Raw genomic sequence first — 14,394 nt, 5'->3', positions numbered from 1 at the left:
GGTTTGGCTAAGTCAGTGGTGGTACTCACATTTTCTATATTTACCTCTAAAGAGGGGACACAAAATGGAGAGGGTTTCTTTTCTTTTTTTTTTTTTTAAGATTTTATTTATTTGAGAAGAGAGAATGAGAGAGAAAGAACACATGAGAGGGGATAGGGTCAGAGGGCGAAGCAGACTCCCCGCCGAGCAGGGAGCCCGATACGGGACTCGATCCAGGGACTCCAGGATCATGACCTGAGCCGAAGGCAGCCGCTTAACCAACTGAGCCACTCAGGCGCCCCTGGAGAGGGTTTCTTTTTAAAATAAAGATCATGCTTTCTTAGTGCCTAACTTGGAACATGTTCATGATTTTATGTGTGTGTGTGTGTGTAACTTGTCTGTAGATACACACGTAAACACAGACACAGACACTGATGTAAATGTAAGCTGCTGGCAGCCGAAGGTGGCTTATACAGTTCACTGAGAACATTGATTTCCAGATGTTTGGATTTCATGAACTAGGAATATAAAAAATAAAAAAGAAATGGGGGCGGTGTCCAGCATGGAGTGCCAACTCTATGTTTTCTAAGATCATTAACAAATTTCTTTAGTGATGGCTGTTAGCTAGACGTGTGGGTGATCAGTTTGCAATATATACAAATATCAAATCATTTATGTGTACACCTGAAACTCCTATAATATATGATGATTATATATAGCTCAATAAAGTTTTTTTTAAATTGTAGTAAAATACAGATGAAATTTACCAATCCTAGCTATTTTTAAGTGTGCAGTTCAGTAATGTTAAGTACATTCACACTGTGCAATCCAAGATTATTTTTGAAAAAAAAAAAAAGAGCAAGACAGAAGGACCCCCATCTACTATCCTCCTCATTTCATGAAGAAAAGGAGCATTTTTTTTTTTAAAGATTTTATTTATTTATTTGAGCGAGAGAATGAGAGAGAGAGAACAAGAGCAGGGAGCGGGAGAGGGAGAAGCAGACTCCCTGCTGAGCAGGGAGCCCGATGCGGGACTCGATCCCGGGACTCCAGGATCATGACCTGAGCTGAAGGCAGTCGCTTAACCAACTGAGCCACCCAGGTGCCCAAGAAAAGGAGCATTTTAACACCAAAAGGGGAATGAGGATGGAAGGCTGTTGTCTTAGATGCAAGAAATTCCTTTCTTATCTGTGGCAGAATAGTACAGAGAAAAATGCCACCAAGCACACAGTTCAGTAGTTGCTATTTTCATAAGAGTTTGTTGATGAAGGAAGCTATGTGTTGGTTTACATCCTGGTGCAAGCATTTTATTGTTAGTGGTTCAAGTGCCGGTAGCAAGCAGTTCACATACTGGCACTGGTCAGCAGCCCTGTTCTCTATCTGGTTATGTTTTAATGAAAGTAAAAGTTGACAGGATGGTGGAAGCCCATATATATTCATTCCACTATGATCCCATTCTCTTCTGTGTCTCCTCAAACTTAACTACTGTACTGAAGTTGGTTTGTATTCTCCTAGTCATACCAAATCAGCATAAGCCCGTTATCAGTGTATAGTGTTTTTTTGTGTAAATGGAATCCTGCTGCATATAGCCTTTTGAAACTTAATTTGGTTTGCATAATGTGATCTATTTTGATATATGTAGATCTGCTTTACAGTATTGCTTTATTTGACTATATACCACATTACATTTATCTATCCTTCTGTCAGTGGACATTTAGGTTGTTTCTGGGTTTTTGCTGATACAAACAACAGTGCCGTGCTCATTCCTGTGAGCCTTTCCTATGCACACGAATGGGAATTTGTCCAGGGGAGTTATTTGGGAGGAGAGTTGATGGGTCAAAGGTGAAGTGATGTCTTCATTCACAAAGTCTAATTAGCATGTTCACTAACCTCATTGTTTACTACAGCTTTTCAGGTAAATGGGGAGTGGGAAAGATAATATTATAAGTCAACCATTAATAAATTTGGTTTTCTGGACCAAATTGAGAGCTGCTGATTGTTGATCTATCTAAAGATTTAGTTCAAAGTCTGTCTATAATCAAGAGATGACATGGCAGGTTAGTTATAGTGTTTTCTTTGTGTGCTTGGATGTGGGACAGTGACTGACAGGGAGAAGCCAGCTCTTCATTAAGTTTCCCTCTTTTCCATGTGAACTATAAAATGTTTGCAGTCCTGATCTGGGAGGCAGATGAAACTGGGTGTTGCTGTCTCTCGTTACAGATGGCTTTTTTGGTCTAAGAAAATCCTGTGGGCCCAGACTTAGCCAGTGTGCTCTGACAAGTTTCTCAGCAGGCCTTTCTGGAGTGTCCTTGCTGTTGCTCAGAGTGTCAGATGATCTGTTTCTTTCGACTGTCTAGTCTGTGGTTTCCTTGAACAAATTGGGGAGAATATCCAGGGGAGAAGTGGACCCAGGTTCCTCTGGAGTCAGATGCCAGAGGCATGTCCCCCAGCTGGCCCAGAGGAGGTCTGAGAAGGCTCCCAGGGCCAGCATCCCTGTGTAGCCACCATGCGGCCTACTAGGAGCACTTAGGGTTTTGGCTGTGGGTACTTTCAGTCTCAACAAACAGAACTGAGATGATGTCTAAAATTGCTTAACGTCCTTTCTTCAGAGCCTTCTCTCTTACCTTCAGCAAAGAGAGGAGTGTGTTGATCACTCTTTAGAAAATGGTAAGTGGGAAGACAACTTGGTTAAAAAAAGCTTTAGAGATGTCAGAGGAAAAAAAAATAACAGAATAGAAGCTTTCTCACTTTTGGGCTCTTCTCAGTCATCAATGAAGCCTATTGACCATTTTTAAAAAGCACATGGCAAGATGAGTTACGGGTGGGGAAAGTCCGGAGAGGTCCCGCATGTGACTAATGTGTGTTAACATTTCGGGTGCCTGACTGACAGACATTTTGCAGCCCATTTGGCACATCTGAAACCCTGAGGCACACCGGGTTATCAGACAGAAGCGTGTTCAGTGGTTGCTGTGTGTGAAGTAATCGGTGTTTTGGATATACAGGCACATGTTTACGTTTGTAAAACAAGTCTTTTTACTTTTTATAATTAGCTGTCAAAGCTTGAAAAACAGCAGCAGAGGAAAGAAAAGACCAGAGCCAAGGGGCCTTCTGAGTCAAGCAAAGAGAGAAATGCCCCCCGAAAAGAAGACCGCAGTGCCAGCAGTGGGGCGGAAGGTGACGTGTCTTCCGAGCGGGAGCCGTAGACTTAGGGATGGAACTCAGGTAGGAGCCTCCCCTCCCTGCATAGCTCCGTCTTCTCACATTTTGAGCAAATGGTAACAAATGGAGAACAGAATGGCTTTTGAGGCAGAATTCATCTTGTGGGCATTCACCCATGGCTCCTGGGATCTGCCGCCTTCCCGGGTGGAGAGAAGAGTGGAGGTGCGGGTGGGGAATCCGTGGGCCTGGGGTGTTCTCCTTCCTCACTTGCCTGTGTTGGCCGACAACTGCTGCTACTGGGAGCGTTTCCAGAGTGTTCGCAGATGTGCGATCCAGACTGGGAGTCTCACCCCTGCTCCCTCCTCTCCACTCTTGCTCTCAGCAGCTCCAGCGGGACCGTGGTCACCTGCAGCCTGCTCCTCTCAGAGCTGCCCGTCTCCTGTTCTTCCATCCTTCAGTTCATCCTGCCTGGCACCTACTGCACTCCCAGTGTCCCTTTCCTAAAATTGGGCTTCATTCTCGTCACTTCCACACCCAGGAATGTGTCTTAAGTCCACCTCCTTGCCTTTGCTCAAGTTCATTCCCCCAGCGAGCACATTTTGGAGAGCCTCTTGTCAGAGTTCACAAGTTCAGGGAGAAGCATAGAACTAATTAGCAGTGTGGTTTATTGTGGAGGTGTGGTGGGAATGTGAGGCGGTGGAGAGGGAAGTCGGGGAGGCTCCTTGGAGGGGAGGATCCCAGAACCAGACCTCAGAGGACATATGGAAATGGGCAGATGAGGGGCGAGGGTGGGAGCTGCCTAAGCCAGGAGAAGAGTAGCTGCAAACACTGTTGGGTGTGGGACAAGGACAGAGTTTTGGAACAGAGGTGGAGAAGAATGGCTAAAGTGCTAGGTACAATTTGGGGTGGGGTTGTCTGGGGAACTTCTGTAAAATTAAAGAAGTAGGAGAGTTCTGGGTCATAAGGGTCTGGCGTGCAACTGGGAAATTTGGATTTCATTCTGGGATGGCGGGAAACCTCTGAAACGGTTTGAATATACAAGTGACATAATCAGCTCCAGAGTTTAAGGAGATCACGCTAGCAGCCGAGGGGAGTGAGGCTAGAACCAATAGGCCAGTTGGGAGGGGGTAGCAGAAATCAGAGAGGAGCGAGGTCTGGCCATCCATCTCGGAGCCTTCAGCTTATATATAGTCTGTGGTTTCAAACCAAGTCAGCGTACAGGTGTTGACTGGCAATAGAGGAGAACATTCATAAGATGGTTTTCTGCCTTCTCTTTCCCTTCTGAAAGGGAAGTCCATCTGTGAAATGACCTTTAGGATGCACACTGCCAGACACTGAGCTGTGTTACAGAGTCCGCAGTGATACTTGGGTGCAGTGGAGCTGGTTTACAAACACAGACAGACCAAAGAGCTCAGAAAGATTGCGTTGTGGACTCACTAATAGTTTTACAGGGAAGGAAGCACTGGATAATCAATCCTGTCATGTCCCCTTGACTTTTCCCCTAATCACCCCGTTTCCTTCCCTGTAACTATGGGGCATGACAGAGCCGTGGTCACTGGTCTTGGCTGATTTTTCTCACACTCACGTGAAAGTGAAGCAGGAATCAGAGGGAGGTTTTTTTCACACTCAGCCTCATTCGTCACAATCACAAGCCTCCCCCACCCCCTTTTCTTGGTCTGGACCTCAAGACATGGGTTTTTATTCATGAACTGGAACAGTTGGTGTCAGTTAGGGAGAGTCTTCTGAAAAGTGCTGTGTGGTGTCTAAATAATGTTAAATATTCACGAATACACAGTAACATTTACATGTGTAATTTGTGGCCTTTAGATCACATAAAACTTCCATTCCCACCCCTTCAGAACTTTGTGATGATTTGCTCATACCAGTGGTCAGTTTTGTCATCACAAATACTGCTGGTGCTTCTGACTTATAGTCTGAACAGAAACTTTCAGTCTGAGGGGTGAAGCACAGAGAGGCTCTTGAAGTTTGTTTTACAAGTATGCTCGTTAAGTTAGTCCAGCAATAACTCAGAAACTCACTGAGTTTTTATTTTCATCCTGCCAATTTCTGTGTGACAATAAGTTGTGTCATTTTTGCTTCCTTGGTTTTTCTTCATTAACTAAAAGACTAAACCTCCTCCCTTCACCAGTGATGTTGTGAAAGGTAGGCAGGTAAAGCCATAATGCTGGGTGACCGTCCTAGCAGGCTGGGGCAGGAGGGGCAAGTCTCCCCATGTGTCTGTGGTGCTTCTTCTTAAGCCTCCCCTGCCCCCTGGGGATCCTGTTAGAGAGACCGCCCTGGCACTCACTCCTGCCCCCTGGACCAAGGATGAAGGACTGGCCAATCTGATGGCCAGGGAGTGACAGTCATTATAGTGGGTGGTTCCTTGGTTCAGAAGCAAAATCCAGACCCGACATTTTCTATTTCTCCTCCTTGGACCAAGGGCAGCTGCCCAGCCTGCACGGTGTTTTGCTCTCTTGGCCCTACTCTGACACGGCACCATGTGTTTTCCCTTTAGTTTTAAGATTATATAAATAATAGCTTCTTCCCCAGTGAGTCTTGGGACTTTACAATAAATTTTAAAAAATTGGATTTTCAGACTCCCATGATGAACTCAATGAATAGATAAGGAATAAATATATAATCACTCATCTCCCAGTAACCAAACCCAGCTTAACAATGTAAACATACACACACAAATTCAAATGTGTCTTGGACCTTGTATTTTCAAAATGGTTTTAAAAAATTCCTATGCCACCTAGTTGATTTCTTTCTTGACTATGTTATCTACTTGCTAATGTATTTTAGAAATTTAATGTTTTGATTTTTGATGTAACTGTTTCTGTTACATTACTTTGAATCTTTGTTTTATTTATTGAGGGGTACTGAATTCTACTTTTTATATCAGTGCAAAACATAACTTTCTACTTGTGTTAAATTTTGGCCTCAGAATAATTCCAGTAAATTAGTCTAGTTAGTTAGATTAGAATAATTCCGGTAGAAAGGTGTCCTGGACATTAGTATCCTGTGGCCAGTGGGCAGCTTGGGAATGATTTTGCCATTTCTGTAGGCAAGAAAAACACCCGAAAGCCCCATGCATAGAGGAAGAGACACTAACTATGTATCAAAGAACATCCTGGAGGACATGTTCACAATAGAAAACAGCACACAGTAAAACGGGGAAGAGGTGAAAGTGGGCGTTTCTTTCCAACATCTCCCAAAGCTTAAGAGGCAAAATTTCTCATAGACTTGTAGGTATTTATTTTTTGCTTTTCTAAAATCGGTGGAAAAATTAAAAACCTGTAATCATGTTTATTCTCAAGGTATTACAGATTGGATAGTATAGAACTTGGGGTAAATCATGCTACGGTTGACCCTTGAAACAACATGGGTTTGAATTCTATGGATCCCCTCTTATGGATTTTTTCAGTATATGTATTAAAAATTTTTTTGGAGATTTGCAACAATTTGAAAAAGTCCACAGACAACCCTGTAGCCTAGAAATATAAAAAAAAAATTAAGAAAAAGTTAGGCATGTCATGAATGCATAAAATATATGTAGGTACTAGTCTGTTGTATCAGTTACTACCATAAAATACACATAAATCTATTATAAAAAGTTAAAATTTATCAAAACTTACACACACAAATACTTAACAGACCATATGTGGCACCATTTACAGTGGAGAGAAATGTAAACAAGTGTGAAGATGCAGTATTAAATGGTAACTGCATAAAATTAACTATAGCGCATGCTATATACTACCATAATAATTTCCTAGCCACCTCCTGTTGCTAGTGCGGTGAGCTCAGGTGTTGTGCGCACCCGCTTCAAATGTGTGACGCTTATCATCTCCCCGTGAGCAGTTTGTCTCTGCAGTAAATTGCAGGTCGTAGTAAAAAGTGACCTCTCACAGTTCTTGCATATTTTTCATCATGTTTAGTGCAGTATTCTAACCCTTGAGTAACACTGTGGGACCCATCGAAGTGCCACTAGTGATGCTGGGATTGCTCCCAAGAAGCAGAGAAAAGTCATGACGCCACAAGAAAAAGCTGAATTGCTTGATGTGTACCATAGATTAAGGTCTGAAGCTGCAGGGCACACCATCTCAGGATCAATGAATCCAGCGTAAGGAACATTGTAAGAAAAGGAAATTCATGAAGCCGTTGCTGCAGCTATGCCAGCAGGCACAGAAGCCTTGCACTTTTTGCAAAATACCCTTTTATCTCATATTGGAAATGCAGCTTTTATGTGGGTGCAGGATTGCTATAAGAAAGGCATACCGGTAGACTCAAAGATGATTTGAGAAAAGAAAAGGTGAAATCGTTATGCGACGACTTAAAGCAAAAGGAAGGTGAAGGATCTAAAACTAGAGTATTGAATGCCAGCAAAGGATGGTTTGATAATTTTAGAAAGAGGTTTGGCTTTACAAATACCAAGGTAACAGGAGAAGCAGCTTTTGCTGACCAAGAGGTAGCAGACAAGTTCCCAAACACCATTGAGAAGATCACTGAGGAAAAAGGATATCTGTCTGAACAGGTTTTTAATGCAGACAAAGTACCCTATTCTGGAAGAAAATGTCCCAGAGGACATTTATTAGTAAGAGAAGCAGGTATCAGGATTTAAGGCAGGAAGGGAGAGGCTAACTGCTGTTTTGTGCAAATGCAGTTGGGTTTATGATCAGGATTGCTCTTATCTATAAAGCTGCGAACCCCTAGCCTTGAAAGGAAAAGATGAACACCAGCTGCTATCTTTTTGGTTACATAACAAGAAGGCCTGGACCGTGAGAACCCTTTTGCTGGATTGGTTCCGTTGATGCTTTGTTCCTGAAGTCAGGGAGTACCTTGCCAGGAAGGGACTGCCTTTTAAAGTCTTTTTGATGTTGGTCAATGCCCCTGGCTACAGAACCCCATGAGTTCAACACTGAAGGTGTCAAAGTGGCCCTGTGGTCTCCAAACACCTGGTCTCTAATTCAGGCTCTAGATCAGGGGATCATGAGGACCTTGAAGGCTCATCACACACGGGACTGTATGGAAAGCATTGTCTGTGCTCTGGAAGAGAACCCCAATAGAACATCAAGAAGGTCTGGAAGGATTACTCCATTGAAGATGCCACTGTTATTATAGAAAATGCTGTGAAAGCCATCAAGCCTGAAACAATAAATCCCTGCTGGAGAAAATTGTGTCCAGATGTTGTGCATGACTTCACAGCATGTACAACAGAGCCAGTCATGGGAATCATGAAAGAGATTGTGGATATGGTTTAAAAAAAAAAAAAGGTGAGTTGAGGGGGTGAAGGGTTTCATGATACAGATCTTGGAGAAATTCAAGAGCTAATGGGCACCACAGAGGAATTACCAGAAGACGTCTTGAGGGAGATGAGTGTCAGGCGATGGGGAGGAAGACCTAGAAGCAGCAGTGGCAGAAAACAAACTGTGTTAGTCTGGCAGAAGGGTTCCAGGCATTCCTGACTGCTTTCGGCTTCTTTTATGAGATGGACACTGAAACTAAAGCAAAGATAGAGGAAGGATTGGTGCCATATAGAAATATTTTTAGAGAAAAGAAGAAGCAAAAATGTCAGAAATGATGAGATTTGGTGTTTCCATGGTTATACCGAGTGTGCGTGCCTCTCCTGCCTCCCCTTCCACCTCCTGCACCCCCTCTGCTCTGCCACCCTGGGACAGCAAGACCAGCCTCTCTTCTTCCTCCGCTGCCTGCTCTTCGTGAGGACTGCGAGGATGGAGACCTTAGGGATGATCCACTTCTACTTACTGAATAGTAAATAATCATCGTGCTGTACAGTTAGTAAACTGATGGGTTGTGTATGTGTGTGTCCTCGTGTGAAAACCTGGCAGCCGTGCAGCAAGGACTGATGTGTGTCATCGTCATCATCGCCCACGTATTCATCATGTGCAAGGCGCATGTGGAAGCAGAGAGCGGAAGGTGAGCGATACTAATATGAAATTGATGACACGTTTGTTCTCTTACTGTCTTATAACCTTGCCTTCAAAGAATTACCATACAGTGTGCCTCTCTGTCTTATAACTGGACAAAGTGCACACTGGCCTATCATCACAGGTAAGTGGTTCTTAAAACAACAGTATTTACAGTACTGTATTATGAATACGACTGTGATACCATATGCCAGAAACATTGTATAACGATTCATTCATTAGCCTATGGGCTAGGCTCCCATAAAGCAATCCTACCGCTGCCTCTTCGTTCTCAACGCACTTAGTATTACACCTGTAAATAAATATGAATTTATTTTTCACACTCTCTTTTCGTTTTTGGTGTCTGCAGTTAGTGATGTGGATAACGTGTACAGTGACAGTGTTTTGTGTCCTGTAGGACAGACAATTCATCTTGTGAACAGATGAAAGCGTCTGGTGCCGATAGATACAGGACAGGACTGTGCATGTGTTTTCTCCTCATGATTTTCTTAATAACATCGTCTTTTCTCTTGCTTACTTTATTGTAAGAACACAGTACGTGATATGTGTGGCATACAGAAAATGCGTGGTTTATGTCAGCAGTAAGGCTTTGGTCAGCAGTAAGCTATTAGTAGTTAAGTTTTTGGGGAGTCAGAGGTTCTATGGATTTTTCACCTGTGTAGGGGTTGGTGTCCCTAACTTCCATGTTGTTCAAGAGTCAAACAAACAAACAAACAAAAACTAGCCAGAGAAGGGACACAGTAGTGGGGGAAGCAAACTCAAGGGCACAGTGTTTTGAAAACAGTAGATGTGTTTTTCCTTTTCCCTGTAAATCAAGGGCATTGCGGCCCTGTCATCATTATGGCCCTGTGGTGGGGAGATGAGGAGAAGGTGAATGAGCAGGAATGATGTAGAGAGGATCCCCTGTCTGGCAGGAGGGAAGGTGAAGGAAAGCTTCAGCTTAGGAGAGGCAGTGGGAGAGAGAAGAGGGACAGCCGGTGGAGAAGCCCAAGGCCACACGTCGTGTTGTGGCTCCAGGCTAGAGTCCTCGGGCTGCTGGTTAGGTTGATAGGAAAGGTGGAGGCCTGGGGGCCTGTGCTCTGGTCCCTGGTGGGAGTCCGGGCAGGAGACTGCTGTGTAGGACAGCTGTAGGTCTCTGCGAGGCTGCTGCAGCTGAGTAGAAGGGGCAGCAAGACATGGTTAGGCAACAAGATGCAGCAGGAGTCGGTAGAGGGTCTCACCTGCCCCATGAGGGGTGTCGAAGAGAGGTGTGTTGGGGGTCCGTTGGGCTGACCGTGGGTCCCGGTGGAAGGAGTGAGGTGAGCCTGGCTCAGAGTCTAAGAGAGCCAGGAGGGTCATGACCTCAGCTCTTGATAGCACTGCTGCTCTCAGACCCTGCAGGTCTCAACCACCATCTCCATGTGGCTCCCAGGGTGGGGTGTGAGGGGTCTGTAGTGCTAGTGAGGGCAGGAATGAGGTCAGGTCAGGCAGGGGCAGGGGCTCTGGCCCCTGAGCTATCAAGTGCTGCTCAGTGGTGTCCCCGGGGCTCAGCACCAGGTGCGGAATCACACCAGCCACCCAGGCATAGAGACCATTTGAGGACTCAGATGTTCTGACACCCAGGTGAGCAGAATTACTAGGGGTTCAAGGTTGCCCCTGCTGCTACTCAGCGGGATGGAGTCCCGTGAGGACATTTGGATGGGCCCATGAAAATGCAGAAGCCACATTTTCTTTGCATATTTATGGAGCACTGTCTGGCTTTTTGACTGAGTGCGTGAGGCAAACCATTTACTTATTGGCAGTTGAAGGTGGGTGTACAGTTGGAATTCTAACCTGAGATGGCAGCGGAGGCCCGGTGGCTGGTGCTGACATCCCGGCATGGACAGATGTGAGGGGTCCTCTGAGAGCCCACTGCCGCAGCCAGCCAAGGGCCAGGGAGGAGCTGGATTCCCCCCCGACCTCTGGAATTATAGACATGTTCTCAGATTTGAAGACCCTAAAGGAGGCCAGGAGTAAATGACAGCTGGTCCTCCAATTATGTATTTGGGTTTTTTGTTGCCCATGGGCTTTTGTTGTCCCATCTGCTGAAATTTGTCATCCCAGTAGACCCACGAAATCACCACCAAATATTCAGATATCTCTAAGAGCTGAAATCGGTAGTGACAGAAGGTGACCTTGGCATTGACTGTGCTGCGCAGAAAAGCAGCAGCCCCGCCCTGGCCTCAGTGAGGGGAGCTGCAGTTTTTATTTGCTTTTCTTTACCAACAGAAACAGCCCTAGGGAGCCTCACAGGACCTAAGGGAGCAGCTTTGAGTTTCCAAGGCATGAGAGAGAAAGAAAAGGCAAAAGAAAATGGGGTGAGAGACTGCATGAGCTTGGGCATAGTTTTCTTTGAAAGTGAGTCAGAAACCTTCAGAGGACACTCCCAGGGTGCTGACATTTCTCTATCACATTGCAGATGTTTCTTATTTTATCATCTGGACATGGAAGTGCTAAAATGCACTTCTGTTTTTGTACTTGGTCTCATTCCTTCAGGCTCACTCACCTTGCTGGGAGGGTTCAAGGTTTCCTATGAGGCTGCAACTTCCTTTTCCTCCCTTTCTGGCCATAGCCAAAGGCGCATGGCAGCCTCTCACGAGGACCGTATGCCCTCTGCCTTTGATTGCAAGGTCAAGTATGGCCTCATTTGAGTATTTACTTCGCTGCCATCATTAGGGTGTGAGAGGAGTGTGCTCCTGGGCAGCACCCCACATTTCTGTCCTCAAATGTCAACACACTTGAAACCAAGCAAGGAAAGTGTTTTGGAAGCTGCCATCTGTTTGCTTTTTCAACTTGACCTTTGTCTGAATAACAAGATGTATCTGGCTGAGCACATTTCTTCCTAATGAGCTAGAGCAGTTATGTGTGTGTATTCAAGGATAGTCATGTTTTCACTGGTTTTCTTGTTTTGTTTTGTTTTGTTGTTTTTTGTTTTTTTCCCCTGTAGAAAATAGAATCTCTTTCATTTCCACAGCTTTCATTTTGCTTCCCTATGTCAACATTTATTCCCAGTTCAGGTGCTGTTGCTTCATGTATAAAACTATGCCTCTGAGGTGCGGTTTTTATTTTTTTAAACTTAAAATTTTTTTAGTGGTTGCCCTAGATGTTGCAATACACATTTTAAAAAAAGATTTATTTTTTTTTTTCAGAGAGCGAGCTTGCGAGCAAGTGGGAGGAGGGGCAGAGGGAGAGAGAGAATTCTCAAGCAGACTCCCTGCTGAGCACAGAGCCCAATGTGGGGTTTGAACTCATGACCCTGAGATCAGGACCTGAACTGAGATCAAGAGTTGGACGCTTAACAGACTGAGCCACCCAGGCACCCTGCAAATCCAAGTTTCTGACCTATATCATGTTTCTTCTGCCTGAAAAACTTCTCTTAATGTTTCTTGAAATGCAGATCTAAGGAAGTCTATTTCCCGCACTTTTGGAGGATAATTTCAGTGGCACAGAATTTTGGGTTGGTGGTTTTTTTCTTTCAGTAGTTTAAATATTTTATTGCACTCTCTTCTTGCTTGCATAGTTTCTTCTGAGAAGCCCTTTGCAGTTTTCATACTTGTTCCGCTGTGGGTAAGGTGGGTTCACAGCTGTCCCCCATTCTTACCCCTTCCGCCTGTCCTCCCCTCCCCTTCAGCTTCTTTCAAGATTTTGTTTTTTTGCAGTTTGGAACATTCTTGGCCATTGTTACTACTTCAAATACTTCTGCTCTGTTACCTCTCTCTTCCTGGTATTCCAATTATGTGTATGTTACACCTTTTGCAATTGCCCCACATCCCTTTTCCCCCCATTCTTTTCTCTCTTTGCATTTCAGTTTGGAAGTTTGTAATAACCAGTTTTCAAGCCCACTGATTCTTTGGCTGTGTTCAGTTCTACTGATGAGCCTATCAAAGGCATTCTTTCTTTCTGTTATGGTGTTTTTTATTTCTAGCATTTTCTTTTGATTCTTTCTTGGAGTTTCCATCTCTCTGCTGTATTACCCATCTGTTCTTACGTATTGTCTACTTTACCCAGTAGAGCCCTTAACATATTAATCACATTTATTTTCCCTTGTCTGATAATTTCAACATCTGTATCACATCTTGAGTTTCACTCTGATGACTGCTTTGGGTCTTCTGGGCTTCTTGAACCTGTAAATGTTTGTCTTTTGATACATTTGGGAGATTTTAAGCAGTATTTCTTCAAAAATTATTTTCTGCCCCATTCTCTCTTCTAATCTGGAGGAGGTTACTGTTCCCAAACCTTAATGTTCTGGGTTTTGATATTATACAGGAGGCTGATACAGAGTAGGTACATTATGTTACTTTGCCAGCAGTAGGGTTGGATTTCCAAGCACCTAGGCTTCTACCTCAGTTTCATTTATTAGAAAATAAATTGGCAAGAAGCTGGCCATAGTTAGTGATTCTCCTTATTGCTGAAGCATTGAGCTAAGCTTACAGATAACCTAGAAGTATGCCATTTAATACAGTAGGTGCTACCTGTGTGTGGATATTTAAGCATAAATTAATTAAAATTAAACAAAATTTAAAATTCATTTCCGTAGTCACAGTAGCCACATTTGGCTAGTAGTTGTCATATTGGATGGTGCTGACACAGAAGAAGCCTGTCATTGCAGAAAGTTCAGTTGGACAAAAAAAGTTCAGTTCTGTAAGACTGGCTTGATTAAATACGTACAAATATACGTGAGCAATAGATAGCGTAGAAGTTAAGCCAAAAATAAAAATTAATTGCTGTTGGAGTTTCTTCCTTTAGCACACCACACCAAGCTTTCCTGTCTCTCTCCTCGCTCCCTCCCTCCCTCCCTTCTTTCCTTCCTTCCTTCCTTCCTTCCCTCCCTCCCTCCCTCTTTTCTCTTCTCTCATTCTCTTCTCTTTTTAAGTAGGCTCCATGCTGGGGCTTGAACTCACAATCCTGAGATCGAGACCTGAGCTGAAATCAAGACTCAGATGCTTAACCGACTGAGCCACCCAGGTGCCTAAAATTTTCTGTCTTAATCAGGAAGTTGAATCACTGTCCCCATGTTCTCATCACCAAGTCAGGCCCATCTGCCCTTGTGTAAAGGCATAGAGTCTTCACTTGACAGTTCAGTTCACTGGAATCTCTACAAATGCTAAGTCAGGGAGAATCCTTCTCTGATAACGTGGACTTCTCAGACACTCACGTTTTCTCATAGAACAGCCTTTCTTTCTAAGTAAGTGAATTCAGATTAGATTCCTAGCTGTGGCCTGAAGTAAATACATAAAAGCTAGGTTCTTTTGACAGTGGTTTGGAGAGCAGGTCTGTGGTCTGT

The 14,394-nt window shown here is 44.1% G+C and overlaps 1 protein-coding gene across 2 annotated transcripts in view; it reads left to right on the top strand.

Annotated features, from left to right (window-relative positions):
• Positions 1-14,394, top strand: part of DTD1 (D-aminoacyl-tRNA deacylase 1) — a 175,024-nt gene that overhangs the window by 156,858 nt on the left and 3,772 nt on the right. Inside the window, exon 5 of one of the 2 annotated variants that reach the window (XM_035005777.1) lies at positions 3,030-3,201. The exons of the other annotated variant lie outside the window; for it this stretch is intronic. Within the exon in view, the coding sequence (XP_034861668.1) occupies positions 3,030-3,182 (153 nt within the window). The 3' untranslated portion in view covers positions 3,183-3,201. The remainder of the gene's footprint in view (positions 1-3,029; positions 3,202-14,394) is intronic. 2 annotated transcript variants of the gene reach the window in all.

The sequence above is a fragment of the Mirounga leonina genome, unplaced genomic scaffold, assembly GCF_011800145.1.
Source record: "Mirounga leonina isolate KUSES-001 unplaced genomic scaffold, KU_Mleo_1.0 Mir_150, whole genome shotgun sequence".
In the NCBI taxonomy this organism is placed as follows: Eukaryota; Metazoa; Chordata; class Mammalia; order Carnivora; family Phocidae; genus Mirounga; species Mirounga leonina.
Note: the sequence above shows the minus strand (reverse complement) of the source record. Positions and strands in the feature narration are given on the sequence as shown.